The 16,570-nt window shown below is 38.0% G+C and overlaps 1 protein-coding gene across 3 annotated transcripts in view; it reads left to right on the top strand.

The window, feature by feature from the left end:
- Positions 1-16,570, top strand: part of LOC100872815 (E3 ubiquitin-protein ligase Rnf220) — a 128,332-nt gene that overhangs the window by 108,391 nt on the left and 3,371 nt on the right. For all 3 annotated transcript variants that reach the window (XM_086904041.1, XM_086904039.1, XM_086904040.1), the window contains 3 exons: positions 13,825-14,096; positions 15,376-15,643; positions 16,027-16,478. In XM_086904041.1, the coding sequence (XP_086760167.1) occupies positions 13,825-14,096; positions 15,376-15,643; positions 16,027-16,478 (992 nt within the window). The remainder of the gene's footprint in view (positions 1-13,824; positions 14,097-15,375; positions 15,644-16,026; positions 16,479-16,570) is intronic.

Raw genomic sequence — 16,570 nt, 5'->3', positions numbered from 1 at the left:
CCACTATCCAGTTTTCGATACTTACCTGAATTCTCGCTCCTGTTCCATACAATACCCGAAGTCGAGTCGTTATCTCGATAACGGTTTAAATTCACGAGAATAGTCTTATCTCCTTACAACGTGCATTTCTTCATGCTGATAGTACATCGTCTTATCTCGCGAATACACTTGATTTAATTATTCGATACAGCACCCGTTATCCTGGATTGCATTCACCGCTGTACGGGATATCGCGCAAATTGATAGCAATAGCCTGTGTGATTATCTCGTTGTAAAAAAAGAGGAAAAAAGAAAAAATTTTTTCCGCATCCTTCGAGCCTCCACTCCATCTCTATCACCGATTATCGATTTCTGTAACGCGTACAAACGATGGGATTGATTGTCCAAATTGTCTGTATTGAAACTATTCGCTGTATAATAATATCGGTTAAAATTGAAATTAGATCATCTGATATATTGTCACGTTATAATTTAAACAATCGAACGAGATTCAAGACTTTTAAAAATTTACACGATCAAATATCCTTTGAATTTTATACATTATCATCGATTCAAAATTTAACTAAACCAACTTACTCGGTCTCCGTTTTCAACAACTCCTCCCTATCACAGACGAGATACCATCATCCGAGAACCCAATAATTAATATCTCTATGATTCACTCAAATTTCCTTCGTTTCATCAAAAACGGTCCTCATCGCTCGCCATCGTAGAAGAAACGTTGAGCAATGATTACGGAACGCCACGCGTAAACGAGAGAATATTAATTCAATCGTGCGAGAGATCCCTCATCGAGTTTTCCGTACTTGGATTCACACTTGGTGGAAATAACGGGCGATAAAATTGAATATATCCCATACCACGGAGCTAGGGAAGGTGGAATCGGCGGAGGAGGCTCGAAAGATATAACCTGTAAAATACAACGGTCATTTAAATCCCGAAGAAGAGGGAAGAGGCGAGGGGCGAGAGGGAAAAGCAGGGGGCGAGGAAGAGAAACCCGGTGCGTGTTCCCCGATACTATAATAACGTAGAAGTCTACTTCATAAAGAATGTTCTCTTAACCGGCAACCTCGTACATCCTCTTGCTCTTCCTCTTTATCTTTATCTTCTTTATCTGGCAAAGTGGCCACCTTGCGGCAAAGAACAGCGGGTCAACCGCGGCACAACCGGAGAAGAAAAAGATACGGAGGAGCTTCTGTGGATTTACATTGGCAAATGAACGACTCGTTTTGGGCCAGTAAATCCCCGGGATTCCTCCTGTCGTCTCCCCTTCCTTTCTCTCTCTCTCTCTCTCTCTCATTCTTTCACCTCGTTTCCTCTCCAATTCGTCGTCGAAAAGAGAACGATTGAAAGAATGTTGAACGTGGACGAGGGAAAAATGAGATTCTAATTTGATATAGCGTAGGGATAGAATCGAAGAATGCTTAAATTTTATCTTTATTGAAGAGAAAATTGAAATTGTTGAATTTCTTTTGTGCCCTTCCCTGCGGGAAAATAAATAACATTCAATTTCTTAATTCGATTAATCCTAATACATCCAAGATTTTCTTTTAACTTGGTTTCAAAGAATGCACGCAACTTGAAATACTTGATTCCCGTATCGTAAACACAGTGTTAAATAAGATAAAAAATATTTGAAACTATATAATATTAATTACGAGAAGGAAATTAACAAAATTAATTGCAACAACGCGATACAAAGTTCCATAAGTTCTCTCGGTTATCATCCTCGATTAAAAATTAAAAAAAAAAAAAAAAAAGAAAAGTATCGTTCCATAACGAAAAATACAAGGAGTAATTTCGTCCCTCGTTCCCTTCCCACCTCTACGGTAACCGTTCGCCTTATCCACGCCTTATCCTTTCCTCTCCTCGCTTCCACTACCTTCCTCCCCTCTTTCTTTCGTTTGCTCGTTTTTCGAGATCGGTGCAGTTCGCACGTGATAGCAACGATCGGCTATCAATTTCAATTCGGAACTCGCGCACACCGCTTTGTAATCTTCCTCTCGCCGGTGTAACCACTTCTGCTCCGCGCAGAGAACCATCTTTTCCTCCTCGCCATTTCGTACCTCATTCTATCCCTTGTTACACACACCCGATCGATCGATCGTTCATTCCAACTTACCCGTATATTATATAGACGCGCGTGCAGCTGGAATACCTACCGATTATCCGCCTCTTTATCCCTCGTTTTCTCGTTTAATATACGTAACCACCGAATAATCTTTCCCTTCTTCTTCTTCTTCTTTTTCGTCGAACTCTCGTTATTGAGTTGTTACGACTTTCATGGATGAGAAGAGAAAGAGAGGGGGGGAAAGATATTCTTTATCACCCACGTTTCGTGGGTAATTTGAATCGTTTAATAATCTTCGCGGTTATTTTCTTTTTCTGGTGGAAAAAAATTTGAAAAAATTCTGGAATATTGGTTTTGTATTTATATATGTATATATACGCGCGTACCGTGATACTGAATGCTGCGCGATCAATTTGCGGCGGCTACTTCGAAAGCAACTCGTTCGTCATCGTGGCCAATATTCATAAACACGTCGGCCAGCCAGCGGTATCTTATTCGGTGACTTCTATATAAGCGTTTGCGAGATAGGAGAGAGGAAAGATAGATGAAAAGGCGAACTGTTTTTTCGAAAAAGCGTTGCGCAACCGTATATTATCTTCGATTGAAATCGTGTCTCTCTCTTTTCGAGAATAGAATATTTTTCAATCGAATTATTATAACGGGGGGGGGGGGGGGATATGGAAATATCATGATGGAATGATTAATTTGGTAACCGGTTTCCTGGAGTTGTTAGTCCAATTACCTTCGTTCCATCCGAAACGCGATGCCAAGCAAAGAAACAAAAGGTATTAACGAAACAACGATACCGCTGGCTCGGCTAGTCGTCTAATTATTTCATCAATTCTAGTTTCGCCGTGCATCGATTACGAATTGTCTTCTCGAATCCCCAAGTCTTGGAAAAACTTTCAAAGTTACTTCGAGTAAAACGCTTTTTCCAATGATTTTAATTTATACAAATTTCTTAGTTTAAACAGGAAAAAACTTAAATAGCACGAATACGAATTTTCGTTTTCAAACCTTTCCACCGCGTTTCGAATCGCAAACATGGCAAAACTTCAAGATTCGAATTCTCTTATTCCTAATTTATATATAAATTCCTCTTGGATATTCACAGATACATGGAATCATAAAAAATTTCCACTACTAATTTCGCTTAAATATCGTTAATACGAATCGAATAATTTCCGAGTCCACCATTCCGATCTTTTCCCTCTTATCCCTCCGTTTCCAATTTATTCGACGTACGAACAATGACAGTTTCTCGAACATGCAAAATCGGTATGGTTTCCTGGGACTTTGAACACGGTACGCCCTTCAGCTATGAGCTGGGTAGGTAAAATGAAAGAGGGAGAAGGGAGGGGGGAGGGAGGGGAGGGGGGAAGAAGGGAGAAAGAAAGCGAGAGAACAAGAGAATAAGTTTTGGCGAAGAAGTGGCTCCAGGTCCTGTTGTGTAAATGAGGGATCGTAAAGAAAGCTACACCGTATCAGCTACACCTCGGACACCTACTGAAACGTGGCCGGTGCTTGGACCCCCTGCCGCACGGCATCCCTTAAATCACGGCTGTTTGTAATTAAGTGAATGAATGGCCTGTATCAGAGTTAATATTTGCGACATGACGTATGACGCTGCCACGGAGACAAATCCCTTATATATCATCGCCACGGTTTATATAAGTGGCCCTCTTCGTGGTTCAACGGTGCTTCTGCCTACACTCGTCCAACGTATGTCGATCGCCCGCTAATTTATACTTTCCCGATCGTTCGCTCGAATCCGCGATCTCTATCACCGTTTTCCTTCGTCCAAATTTCTAACAATGTCGTTATATAGGATTCTGGAAAATTTTACTATTTTCGTGAAAATAACTTTGAGATATTTTTATTTTCCATGAAAGAGAAGATAGAGATTGATCTCAACGATCGTTGTCCTTTGTCGAAATTTTTATAATATGTAAATTAGCGGGCTATGTAGGATTCTGGAAACCTTTGCTTTATTCGTGAAAATAAAACTTTTAGATATTTTCATTTTTCACGAAAGAAAAGATAGAGATTGTCCTTTGTCAAAATTTCTACAATGTCTAAATAATCGCTATGTAGGATTCTAGAAATCTTTGCTATTTTCGTGAAAATAAAACTTTGAGATATTTTCACTTTCCACGAAAGAAAAATTTTCACTTAGAATCTTTGCTGTGTTTGTGAATCGAACAAGAGAAGTGAAGAAAATTAACTCATCTTTTCTATTCACATCCTGCAAAAATATTAACTTATCTATCCGATCGATTCATATATATATAAATATACGAAAATAAAGTATAAGTGAGAAAGATGTTGGACGGATTTTATACGTTTCAAGAAGGTCGATTATTGGTTAAAAAGAAGAGCCCGTTGCTCTTCCGGAGAACACTGTTTTCCTTGCTCGTTCGACCGGCTGGTATCCGTGCGCGGATCTTCCGATTTCCAACCCCTCTGGTTATCGCGCGCACACGCTATAATATCAAAGAGTTTTCCTCGGCCGTCGGTTGAGGGTGCGACAAAGAGAAGGAACGTACGGTAGTTTTGGGAAAAAGCGGGCGGATGGTAATCTTTCCTTTGCCCGATGTGCAGAATCACGCGTCACCGCGTCCACCGTCCCCCTTAACTTGCTCCTCTCCTCCTAACCTTTCATATAGACATTCCTTTCTCCTATCGGACTTGCTCCTCTCTTTATTCTTCTTGCGCCACTTCCTGTCTCTCGCTAGGGATTTTTCGCACGGCAGACGATCGCACAGACGTTTCGGTGAATCCGGTTAAATCGACTCGTACCGCTTTTTACTTTCGATCAATTTTCCTTTCGAGGGAATCGAAAACGAGGAGATTTTCTTTCGATACGAATTTCGTTTCATTGTTCTATTTCGAAAACTAAAATTTGATCGAGTCTAATTCGATTCGTGAAATGTTAAATATGAATTGTATATTTTGACGTTAAATTTTTAGTATAATAGAGTTGATCAGTTTTCCTGAGTGGAACGTGTAACATAATTTGAGAGAAAAATCCTTCGTAGGAATCGTGAAATTAAAGAGAATTAAAGAAAATTCTTTATGAGAGTTTTCGGAAAAGTGTTGATCAGTTTTTGAATGACTCGTATTTATTTTTTTTTTTTTTTTTTTTTTGTATATGTATCGTGGAACGATTCGAGTGAAATATTGAAACATTTATCGAGATATTAATTCGTATATTTTATTTAAGTAATAAAAATTTTAAAAAAATTTTAAAGATATATCTTTTCTTGTGCATAAATCGTGAAATACAGAGTCACGTAGTTGGCTCGATTGACGATCTTTTTATTCCTTTTATCAACGACGATATCCCGGTAAAGGCTGTAAAAGCGAATTAGAAGACCCTCCGACTTTCCTCGCGAAACATGTTTCCTTCGCGCGTATTCCTCGAATTTATACGCGTATCGTACTTGAGAACATGTGTCAGACGAGAACAGAATACTTCTTTACGACGCAGGTTGAGAGGAACGAGAGTTGAGAAACTAAATTTGTGAAAAATGAAGAGGAAAGTGGAAATACGAAGGGAGGGGGCATGAAGACAGCAAGGGGTTATCTTTTGAGTTATGGCATAAAATCTTTGCAGAGGAACGAAATGGTTAGATAGAACGTGTATCTAGTGTTCATATATTTATACGGATGTCAAGTGAGTAATAGAGATTATATTATTGAGGAAGAAATGGATCATTTATGAAATTAATGAAGGAATGATAGAAAAAAAAATTATATTGTGAAAGAAATTAGATTCATTTATAGAATTAACGAGGAAAATATTAACCAACAATTCTCAATATAAGAAAAATTGTAATATTTTCTAAAAATAAAAAAAGCAAATTGAAACAATGATTTCATAATACGTAAGAAATTATATTAAGAGAACACGTATTCTTCAAAGATTCAATGTTTAAACTAAACGATTAACTCAAGAGATCAGGAAGAAATTTGAGAAGGAAGGAAGGAAAGAGGATCTCGCATTAAACGTGGGTTTTCCATTTCTCTCGTAAAATAGCGCGCATGAGATAACGAAAATTCGGTATGCATGAAAGGAGCTTGGACAAGAAGACCCTTTCGGAAAGTGTGTACTTACGAAAGCTCGTGTATGTAGGAGCAATCGAGAATCTTCACTAACCCTTACATCCATAACGGGCTAACTTATGATGTACCGGTTTAACCGTGATAAGTTTGTATAATATCGCATAATCATAATAATAATTATTAAGAAATGAAATGAAACATATCGATCGAATCAAGAACCAGAATCAAGAATATCATATGGAAAAAAAGATATCAATATCTATTGTATAATTATTTACAAAAAGCTCTCTTCCTCACCATTATTTTGACGATGAAATATCTTTTGCCTGCTTCCTTTTCCTTTCCTTGCCTGCTTGCAGTCTTTCTAACCTCACTTTTTGTTCACTTCGCACTTTTCTACTTTTTTCTTCCAATCTCACTCTAGTTTTTCACTCTCTTCTTTGTCTACTTTCTTTTGTCACCTCTTCCCTTCAACTCCATACTTTTCAAACCTTTTTCAAACACTTTTCACATACACAATGCTTGTTGTACACAATGCTTTCATCCGAGCATCGATCTTTATTTATAGACACTACAAACAAAAAATAAGGTTAAGTTTTTGTATCCGGCCGTCGTGAGGCGCTGGCAATGCTAAGCCACGCGTTGCTACAATTATAGGCAGAAAAGTTATCGATGATTTTTTGCGAATATTTCGAAAACTAAAGTGAAACAGTGGCAACATGTATAGGAAAAAATTATTCGGAATATTGAGCTTGACGATATATTTCTAAAATCGAACAAAAGAAAACATCCTTCTGTAAATAATTACCGTAATTATATTGGAAATTATAATTGTTCGAAATTATGACAAATGTAAATATATATAAAAATATTTCTATTTTAAATCGAAATTCATTTACATAAATACCTATCCAAACATAAAAACCATGAAAATATGCGTATCTTAAATTAACATTAATTACAAATGTCTGAAATTGTAATTTCTGGCATAATCCCTTTGCTCGATAGCTATTAGCAAGTAAGCAGGCGAATTTATTGCTCGTATTAACGTGTTGCGGTATCCATAAAGCAAACTAAGAAGCAGCTGTAAATAATCGATACGTTGTTTCACTTTCTCGTTCAAATCTATCTGGCTCGTTGCGTCTGCCAGTTACGCACACTCGTGCACACACGTTCAATTTACGTCTCGTTTCGACCCGTATTGAGATAATTAAACGGTCGATTAAAATCGGGATCGTTAGTACGACAGGTGTGTGGATTCGTTGAGCATAGGATGAAAGGCGTTAATAATGATCGAGTTGGTGCGATTGCCATTCTTACCTCTTCGTGTTACCGATATAACCATTATTTCTTACGAGAACAGAGCAACGAGCGCATTTTAATATTTCACCGGCCAGATGAACATTGATCATAATACGTGCTTCTTCTCTCTTATTCGTTCCATTCACTCACGTGTTCACGTGTTGTGTCCTTCGCTTTCTGTCGACGTGAATCGGCGTCGTGTAATTCATATCGAGATATTTTTCGTTCGATCTTTTGTCTTGTCTTGTAAATTTCACGAGATATTATTCGAGATTTGCTCAATAGTTTCTCATATTATATAGATTACAAATTTCTAAAACATATTAGATCTTGCTGCGAAATAAATAGTATTTCAATCGAGTCATCAATTCATGATACACCCTATATTTGAAAAAGAAAACTTTAAGAAACGAAAGATAAAAAAAATTTTTTATTCAAATTAACAAATTTTATCGAGGATCGTCAAGATATTTTTCCCGCTAATTCGACCAACGCCGATTGGCCTCAGTTGGCCAAACCAGTTCTTAAACATGTCAAAACGAATCATTCGCGGTCAATTGTGCATCTTTCCGTGCCTCCTCTCGAAATTTTAAAACGTTGTTACCGCATACGGTAAAAAAGGCCTTTAACAAGCGCAATCCAAGTTTATAGCCCCGGTGACCAACATTCGACCATCGTTTTATTTATAAAGTAAACTTTGTGTAAACATCGTTACGATCGTTATACGCACGCGTACGTATTATGCATGTACATATACGTCTGATAACATTTTATATTTCGCAGAAGAACACAATTATTTCTAAGATTTCGTAAAGAATAATTTGTAGAGACTCGATAAACGCTATTGCATAGAAGTATTGCACTACTGATTGACTTTATTTAATTTTACTGCATCATACTGCGATCCATCCAGTGTATCGACTTTAGCACAGAATCCTGCAGCGTACGCTTAGCTTTTTTTCCCTGCAAGGCGAGCTCACTTCGAGTTATGATCGATACGAACCATCGTACTAAAACTTGAAAACCACGCTACGATGGGTAAAATGATATAGCCAATGAGACTCGAGACGAGCCAGGGAGAGTAAAAATTATTTAATTATTTAATCATCCCCGATGCAATTAAATTATCCATACACCTTCACAAGTTTTCTAATTAATTTTTCCAAGTTTTCTCGCGTATAAAACGTACTTTTATACAATTTGGGAACAAAAAATTTACCATCGTTAAAAAGATTGTGTGCCAATCTTGTGTGCCAATGGAATGACGTGGCAAGCGAAGCGAAACGAAAAAGGAACGAGGAGTGTACGAAATTAATAGATTAATGAAAGAGCGTGTAGGAAAAGTAAAGGATGGAGATCGTGGCGATGTATCCAGGGGCAGTAACCCAGCCCATCGAGACAACAGTTGCGGTTAAATGCCTGAGGGAATCGGTGATGGTGACGCCACGGCGCGAAACCACCGACAACCCTTTCTGTCCAACGACTTATACCGTACGATATGTTTCACCACACTCACCGCCGGCTTAAAGTTCGAATCTTTTTCCCAACTCGGATATCAAATATTACATGTGCAATTTATTTTTGTTATTCGAACCTATTATCGAATTACGGTCTCACCGATACCAAAGCATTTTCAAACTTGCGTTCTCTCTCTCTCTCTCTCTCTCTCTCTCTCTCTCTCTCTCTGCTTCGTAACATCTCCTTGCGAACATCTTCTTTTTCGGTGAACTCGAAGAAATCGATTACGATGTAAAAGTGAAATAAAGGATCGACGATCGGCAGCGTTAAATTTATTTGTTTGTAAATTTCTGAAATTAAACCGGAAAGTAGCGCAAATCTCTAACTATGCGAAAATCGTTTTCCACATATTTCTATATATTTGATAGGAATTCTAACTATGAAATTTACAAAATATAAAAATTTATTGTGTATTGGATCTGATAAAAGTAGAACTATGCAAACATCAATTTCTTTACACTCTTTATATCTGAAATTACGAGAATATTAATTAAGTGCAAAATTTTTGATAGGTTTACATTTAGAGATGTGAAAGAAAAGAGAAGATTGAAGAATCGTGCGTTAAGTGCAAAAATTATTTATTTAAGATCTGAAATTAAAAAAGTAATCGTAACCACGCAAAAAATCATTTTTCACATATTTCTGTATAATATTTGATAAAGGCAACATTCTAATTATAAAATTTACAAAATATAAAAATTTATTGTGTATTGGATCTGATAAAAGTAGAACTATGCAAACATCAATTTCTTTACATTCTTTATATCTGAAATTACGTAATTATCAATTAAGTGCAAAATTTTTGATAGGTTTACATTTAGAGATGTGAAAGAAAAGAGAAGATTGAACAATCGTGCGCAGATTGCAGCACGAAGCAGAATTCTAACTATGAAATTTACAGAATATAAAAATTTTATGGATCTGATAAAACTATGCAAAATGCAAATTTCTTCATCAATTTCCTTACGTTCTTTACATATGAAAATACGAGAGTGTCAGTTATGTTTAAAATGTGGAAAATTTTTGATAAGTTTTTGATAAGGTTTAGATACGTTTAGAGACGAGAAGGTGAGGATTCTTGAGAACGTACGGAAGCAAGTTGAAAAGAAAAAAAGGGGAGAAGACGAGGCTGGCACGAAGAGTGGAAGGGAGAAAGAGAGAGTGAGAGAGAGAGACTCGGTTATTTAATTAAAACCGGATTATACGTGGTAGGTAGGGGCCTATCCTACATCTGTAACCACCAACCTGGCACCATCGATATATACTAATTGCTCTATCCGGATTAAATGGCCGTAAATACTGCACGAGCTCCCAGCTAATTACCTGCAGCTTGTATTTCATCGACATAGGAACCGGGCATCCTTCTTTCTTGAATCTTTCATGAGCGCGGTGTTTGAAATACATTTGCGAAATCCGTGGCAGAACGTGTGATGTCAGTTTAAAAATAGCAACCTGTTTAATATACATGCGTACGGGTTGGAAATGTTATGATATATTAATTTATCGAAATACGTTTCAATGTTCCTGTTGAAAAAAAAAAGAGAGAAGAAATTTTATATATATATATATATCAAAATGAAAACGTGCTGATAAATAGCGATGATTAATTCGTTTTCACAACCTGTTTAAACGTGGAACAAAATTTTCTCGTTACATGTTACGTATGTTATTTTCTTTTTTTTTTTCTTCTTCTTTTTTTTTTAGAAGAAATCCGTACACACACACGTAAACCATGCAAATATATTTTATCTTGAGCTTATCTTGTGTAATATTTCATGTTTTATTTATTCGATACATATATCTTTAAATTTAGAGAAATTTAATTTAATAGAAGATTGAAAGAAGGGCGAAGATAAGATTTGTTAATTGAAAGGAAAATAGAGATGAATTTTTTAAATCACTTATTTTTTTTTTTTCTCCTGTTTAAACTATCGTGAAATTTCGTTTAACAACGTTGTTAATCCAAGGTGGAGTGGAAAAAAAATTTGAAAGATTCGCTCTTTAATAACGTGACACCCTCGCGGCGTACAGGGTGAGAAGAGAATCTTTTTATTTCGCTCCTTTAAGCAAACCGTCTCTTTTAATTAAAGATACGCAACCACTCTATCTTCCGTAGTCGTTTTAAAGTGTAAATGATAGCGCGGTTATGGTCACGGTCGTGGAAGATAGCCTCTCCTTAGAAGAAGGGAGTAGCATTGTCGTTCCATCGAGGCGAGGGGTAAAGAGTAAAGCTGAAGGGTAGAAAAACGTTGAGAAACGTATCCATCAGGAGGATGGAAACGAAAAAAAAAAAAAAAAAAGAAAGAAAAAAGCAAGGAAATGTTTAAAAAACGAAGGAGAAATTTTATTGAAAAATCGTAAAAATATATTTCCGTAATTATATATCAAAATTATTCGTTGAGAAACATAAATTTTTTATTTAAAGATTTAAGTTAATTTTCTTAATGAAATAAAATGGAAAGAAGAAACGCGTAAAAAAATGACCATTTCAGATGAAGATAAGATAAGAAAGTGTTTGCGGTTCAACAATCGCACCTTCTCTCCCCTTTCTTCCTTTTCTTTTTTTTCTTTTCTTCTTTTTTTTTTTTTCTTTTCCCTCTTTTCTTTTCTTTTCATTCGAAACGCCTTTACACGCGAAAATGGCGGAGCTTCCGTTAATTATGCGAGCAGATGGAACTTTCGTAAATGGAAATCGCATCCCTTGACCATTTTCCAGGGTTTTGATGATTACATCGATAAGATTATACGGGCGGAGAAACGAGTTCTTACGCTACCCTGAAAGTAGTATTCTAATTTCAAAGATTACGAGAGGGAGTGCCGAGATCCCGAGTGCCGTTTCGTCCAATCGTTTATCAATTGTTCCATTTAGATTGTCGCGCGCGTTTCCTCGCGTTTTCCAATAATTGTTGAAACGCTATTTCTATTTAAAACACATGGTTCCAAACGTTTGCACCTTCGATCGAACTTATCAATCAAACTGTGACGCTCCAAGTGGAGGAGGAACGATATTAACGCGACGAATCTACGAACCTCTTTACAGAAGGAAGAAGATCAAACTTATTGATCAACCTGAGATAGAGAGATATCGAAAAATATCGATTCAAATAATAATAAGTAGTGGTGGTAGTGAAAAAGGATGGAATATTCGTGGGGCCAATATCCCCCGATCGGGGAAGGTTGCGCAATAATCGAGGTGTCGTCGAATTATGAAATTGGGAGGAGGAGGAGGAGGAGAAGGAAGGAAGCGGACTCGCCGGTATTTTGCATCGCGATTATTTCGAATCGAAGCCATCCGCAATGGCTATAAAGGGAGCGCAAGGTGTCTGTTTCAATAAAGAAAGGAATATCGAGTGGCAGGGCGCGGACATAAATTTCCAAGTGTACCTAATTGAAAGGGGAAAGGAAAGGCGGAGGAGGAGGGCGCGAGAGGAAAGGAAGTGGGGGAGGGGAGGAGAGTGGATGGTGGACGGAGACAGGAAACGAGAGGAATCTGTGAGAGGAGAAGGAGGAGAAAGCGGGCTCGAGATATGTTAAACGGCTCGAGAATAGCCGGTTCGGGTTCTCCAAATAAACGATGAGGGCACGCACGGTAGCTTTGAAGAAACAAGATTCCTCGTGTCGAACTAACTTACGATTCTCGCGCCTCCTCTTCGCCAAATCGTTCGCCGGTTATCTTTTATCTTTCGAGCTTCGTCATTCGCGGAGAATGATCTTCTCTAATCTTCTTCCTCCCTCCGCCCGCCCAATTTCATTCGTTCCGCTTTTTCGCAAAACGCAAATTGGAGGGTAACGTAACTTTCTGTCTCTTTGGAATGTGTTTTTCGAATTTTTCGTTCGGATATACTTGGGGAATATTTTTGATTCAGAATCGCGTGTTGCTTCTTCGAAATAAGGGGGATGGAGAGAATGTGAATAGGAAATGTTTTCGATCGACGAGTTTATTTAGTTTATACGTTGTAGTTGAATCCATATGATAGTGAGTGAGCCGTTTGTCTTTCACGTGGATATTATTTTTTTTTTTTTGTTAACCTTGTATTACGCGATATTAATAATTTTTATTGAAACGTACGTTTGAAATTGTAATTGTTTCCCTATCTAAAAATCTCGATTAACGCTTTTATGATTTGACCGTTTCTGTATTGAATTTCCAACGTCCTTTATCGAAAGTTCAGCACTATCGGTTTTTGATTAATGTAGAAATTGCGCGAGATACACCGCAAAATCGATATACTGCCTATAGGATTAAAGGATTCCTTCAATTATCGATAATTAGAATTCATCCGTACAATTTAAAAATTTTACACTCGATAACTCGTACTTCTTCTATCTCTCTCGATGTATATATATATATATTATATTTTTTTTTTAATCTATTCTGTCAGTGTCACGCGATTATAAAGAGAGGAGATTCGATACAACAATTAACACCGCGTGATAATTAAAATTAGATTTCTTTGATCACGGAACAGGTGATTTCGTTTTAAAATTTATGTTAACATGGAAGGTACGTAAACAGGTGGAACCGCTCGACAGAGTTTATTTGACTTCAGCATCCGGAATCTTCTTCTTCTTCGTAAACCAACATTTTTCACAATTCTTTCACAATTCTTTTGATAAACTCGTTTGATAAATGAGTTTCTTTTAGCAACGAACAATGTACAATCGCGTACGACATGCGAATATCATAAAAATACAAAGTTCAAGTTATTTATACTTGTAGAGTATCAAAATCTTGATGCAAAATAAATTAAATAATACGCGCAAAACATCTTCTCGCTCTTACTTGACGCGAGAGAAATTATTGTGAATAATTTGACCGATTCTTTTCTCTACCTCGTGAAAAAAGATAAACGCAGAATGGTTTCTAGGTAAGAAGAAATTTCCATCGGATCCATCCTGCTGCCCGGCATGCGGAGTGACCGTAAGGCCGCAGGAGCTCGAGCAACATTTCGCCCAGGAGCTCGACAGACTTTACAAGATATCCTCGGCCTCCTCTCGAGCACGAGCTTCAAGGTCGAGCTTGCCACCCGGTCATCCCCAGGATCATCCTCACGGCCCGATGCTCCATGCACCCTCGACCGCCGACGGCACCCCTCATGGAAGGTGGGAGACTTACAAAAGGATCAAGGCCAATAGACAGGTGAGCATATGTGTGAAACGTACGAAGTCATAGTCGATGGATGCATAATCTGTATTTCCTTTGTTTCCTCTTCGGAACGAAATCGAGAAATAATAAAATGGGGGAGAGAAAAACGAATGATCGAAATTACAAAAATTAGATCGATGATAGATATACCTACGCTAAAAGTATAAAATACTTTTCGTGCTTTTTACTTTTTATGCTTTCGAAAATGTAACGTGAGATTTTGCGATGCGTACAGGCTAAGATCCGCGTGAAGAACCGGAAACGGAAAGGATCGTTTCCTGTTCGAAATGAATGAAAGAGGAGAAATGATTGGTAAAAAATTTTCGAAATTAAATCGATGATAAATATACTTTATATTTTTATACTTTTGAAAATGTAGCGTGAGGTTTGCAGGCGTGTACAGGCTAGGATCCGCGTGAAAAATCAGAAACGGAAAGGATCGTTTCCTGTTCGAAATGAATGGAAGTGGAAAAATAATGATTGATAGAAAATTTTCAAAATTACAACAATTACATGATAAATATATCTACGTTATATTTTTATTCCTTTCGAAAATATAGCGTGAGGTTTACCATGTATATAAGCTAGGATCCACGTGAAGAACCGGAAAAGAACGGACGAATGGAGAAGGGAAAATAATGATTGATAGAAAATTTTCAAAATTACAAAATTTACATGATAAATATATCTACGTTATATTTTTATTCCTTTCGAAAATATAGCGTGAGGTTTACCATATATATAAGCTAGGATCCACGTGAAGAACCGGAAAAGAACGGACGAATGGAGAAGGGAAAATAATGATTGATAGAAAATTTTCAAAATTACAAAATTTACATGATAAATATATCTACGTTATATTTTTATTCCTTTCGAAAATATAGCGTGAGGTTTACCATGTATATAAGCTAGGATCCACGTGAAGAACCGGAAAAGAACGGACGAATGGAGAAGGGAAAATAATGATGGATAAAAAATTTTCTAAATTACAAAAAAATTACATCGATGATAGATATACCTACGCTATATTTTTTACTGCTTTCGAAAATATAGCGCGAGGATCAAGGCCAATAGACAGGTGGACATCCGTCTGAAATACAAAGTCGTGGATGCATTGCGTTTGTTTCCTGTTCGAAACGAGATCGAGAAATGATAAAATGGGAGGTGTTGGAAAAGAAATGATCGAAATTACAAAAATTAGATCGATGATAGATATACGTACGCTACATGTTTTTATCTCGCTTTCGAAAACGAGATTTTGCGATGTGTACAGGCCAGGATCCGCGTGAAGAACCGGAAACGGAAAGCGGACGAGCCATCCTGCCCCGTGTGCAGCGAGAGGCTGTCCGGCACGCCCGAGGAATTGAACCAACACGTGGAAAGATGCTTAAACAAACACAATAACGGAAATCCTGCTGGGCAAAACAATTTGGACGAGGAGGAGGTGGACGTGGAGGGCGATGCGGAAACTTTCGAGGAATACGAGTGGGCCGGGCAGAGGAGAGTACGGGCGTCGTCCATGCTCGTCGGAGGATTTTCTGGTAAGTTTATATCTGGATGGTAATGTAACATCGAATATCTTCCGTGTCGTGGACAGTCCTATTACTACTCTCCTCGATCCGTGATATCTATACTTTCTATATTTTCCTCTCCAATGCTGAAAATATCGCGCAGGCATATTTTTTTTTTTTTTCACGATATACACAGTCGTACGGATAATCAAACGCTGTGCTAAATTATTTCGATAATCTTGAGTGTACCGCATTGCATCTACGATATTTATCGACTCTATCTTTCATTTTTTCGAACTCGACATTTTCGATCGAAATTTTTAATTTCTTCCGAGACGTCTTACAACGGAGAATTATTCAGCAATAATTTATGAAAAGTAGATTTAATCGATGAATGGTGAATTAACGGATAGCCGCAGGTTTGGCGACGTCGTCGAGCAATCGTTCGTCGGCCGGTGGCAACAGCGGATCGAACCACCAGGAGGAGGAGGACGTGGATCTGGTGGTCGACGGGGACGACGCGGCCGAGTTCGGGCCAGCACAGTATTCCGAGGCCGACGTGGTCGCGCCTCGCATGGACGGGACGCCGAGGGAGCAGAAGGAGAGAGACGCCCTTCGGGAAGCGGTGATATCGCCGAACGCGCCCAACACGCCTCACACGCCCGAGCAAATCGGCCAAGGTTTGGTGGAGGTGAAGCCTGAACCGGGGACGACGACCCCACTCGGGCAGAGCGAGCAGGACGAGGGCGTCTCGACGTCGCCCAGAAGGGATGGCGACACGCCGGTGATCGAGGCGCTCAGAGGAAGGATTCGGGAACTCGAGGCGGAAATGCGCGGCCAACCGTTCAAATGTCTCATTTGTATGGTGAGTAGTTTTTCCTTTTTTTCTCTCGCAAAATTTCGAAAATAAGCGATTTTTTTCTCCGTAATATTTTTTTTTTTTTTTTTTTGTTCTTT

Source organism: Apis florea, unplaced genomic scaffold (assembly GCF_048593485.1).
Source record: "Apis florea isolate Af1SG1 unplaced genomic scaffold, ASM4859348v1 contig_2293_pilon, whole genome shotgun sequence".
Classification (NCBI taxonomy): Eukaryota; Metazoa; Arthropoda; class Insecta; order Hymenoptera; family Apidae; genus Apis; species Apis florea.
This window is presented reverse-complemented; position numbering and strand designations above follow the sequence as displayed.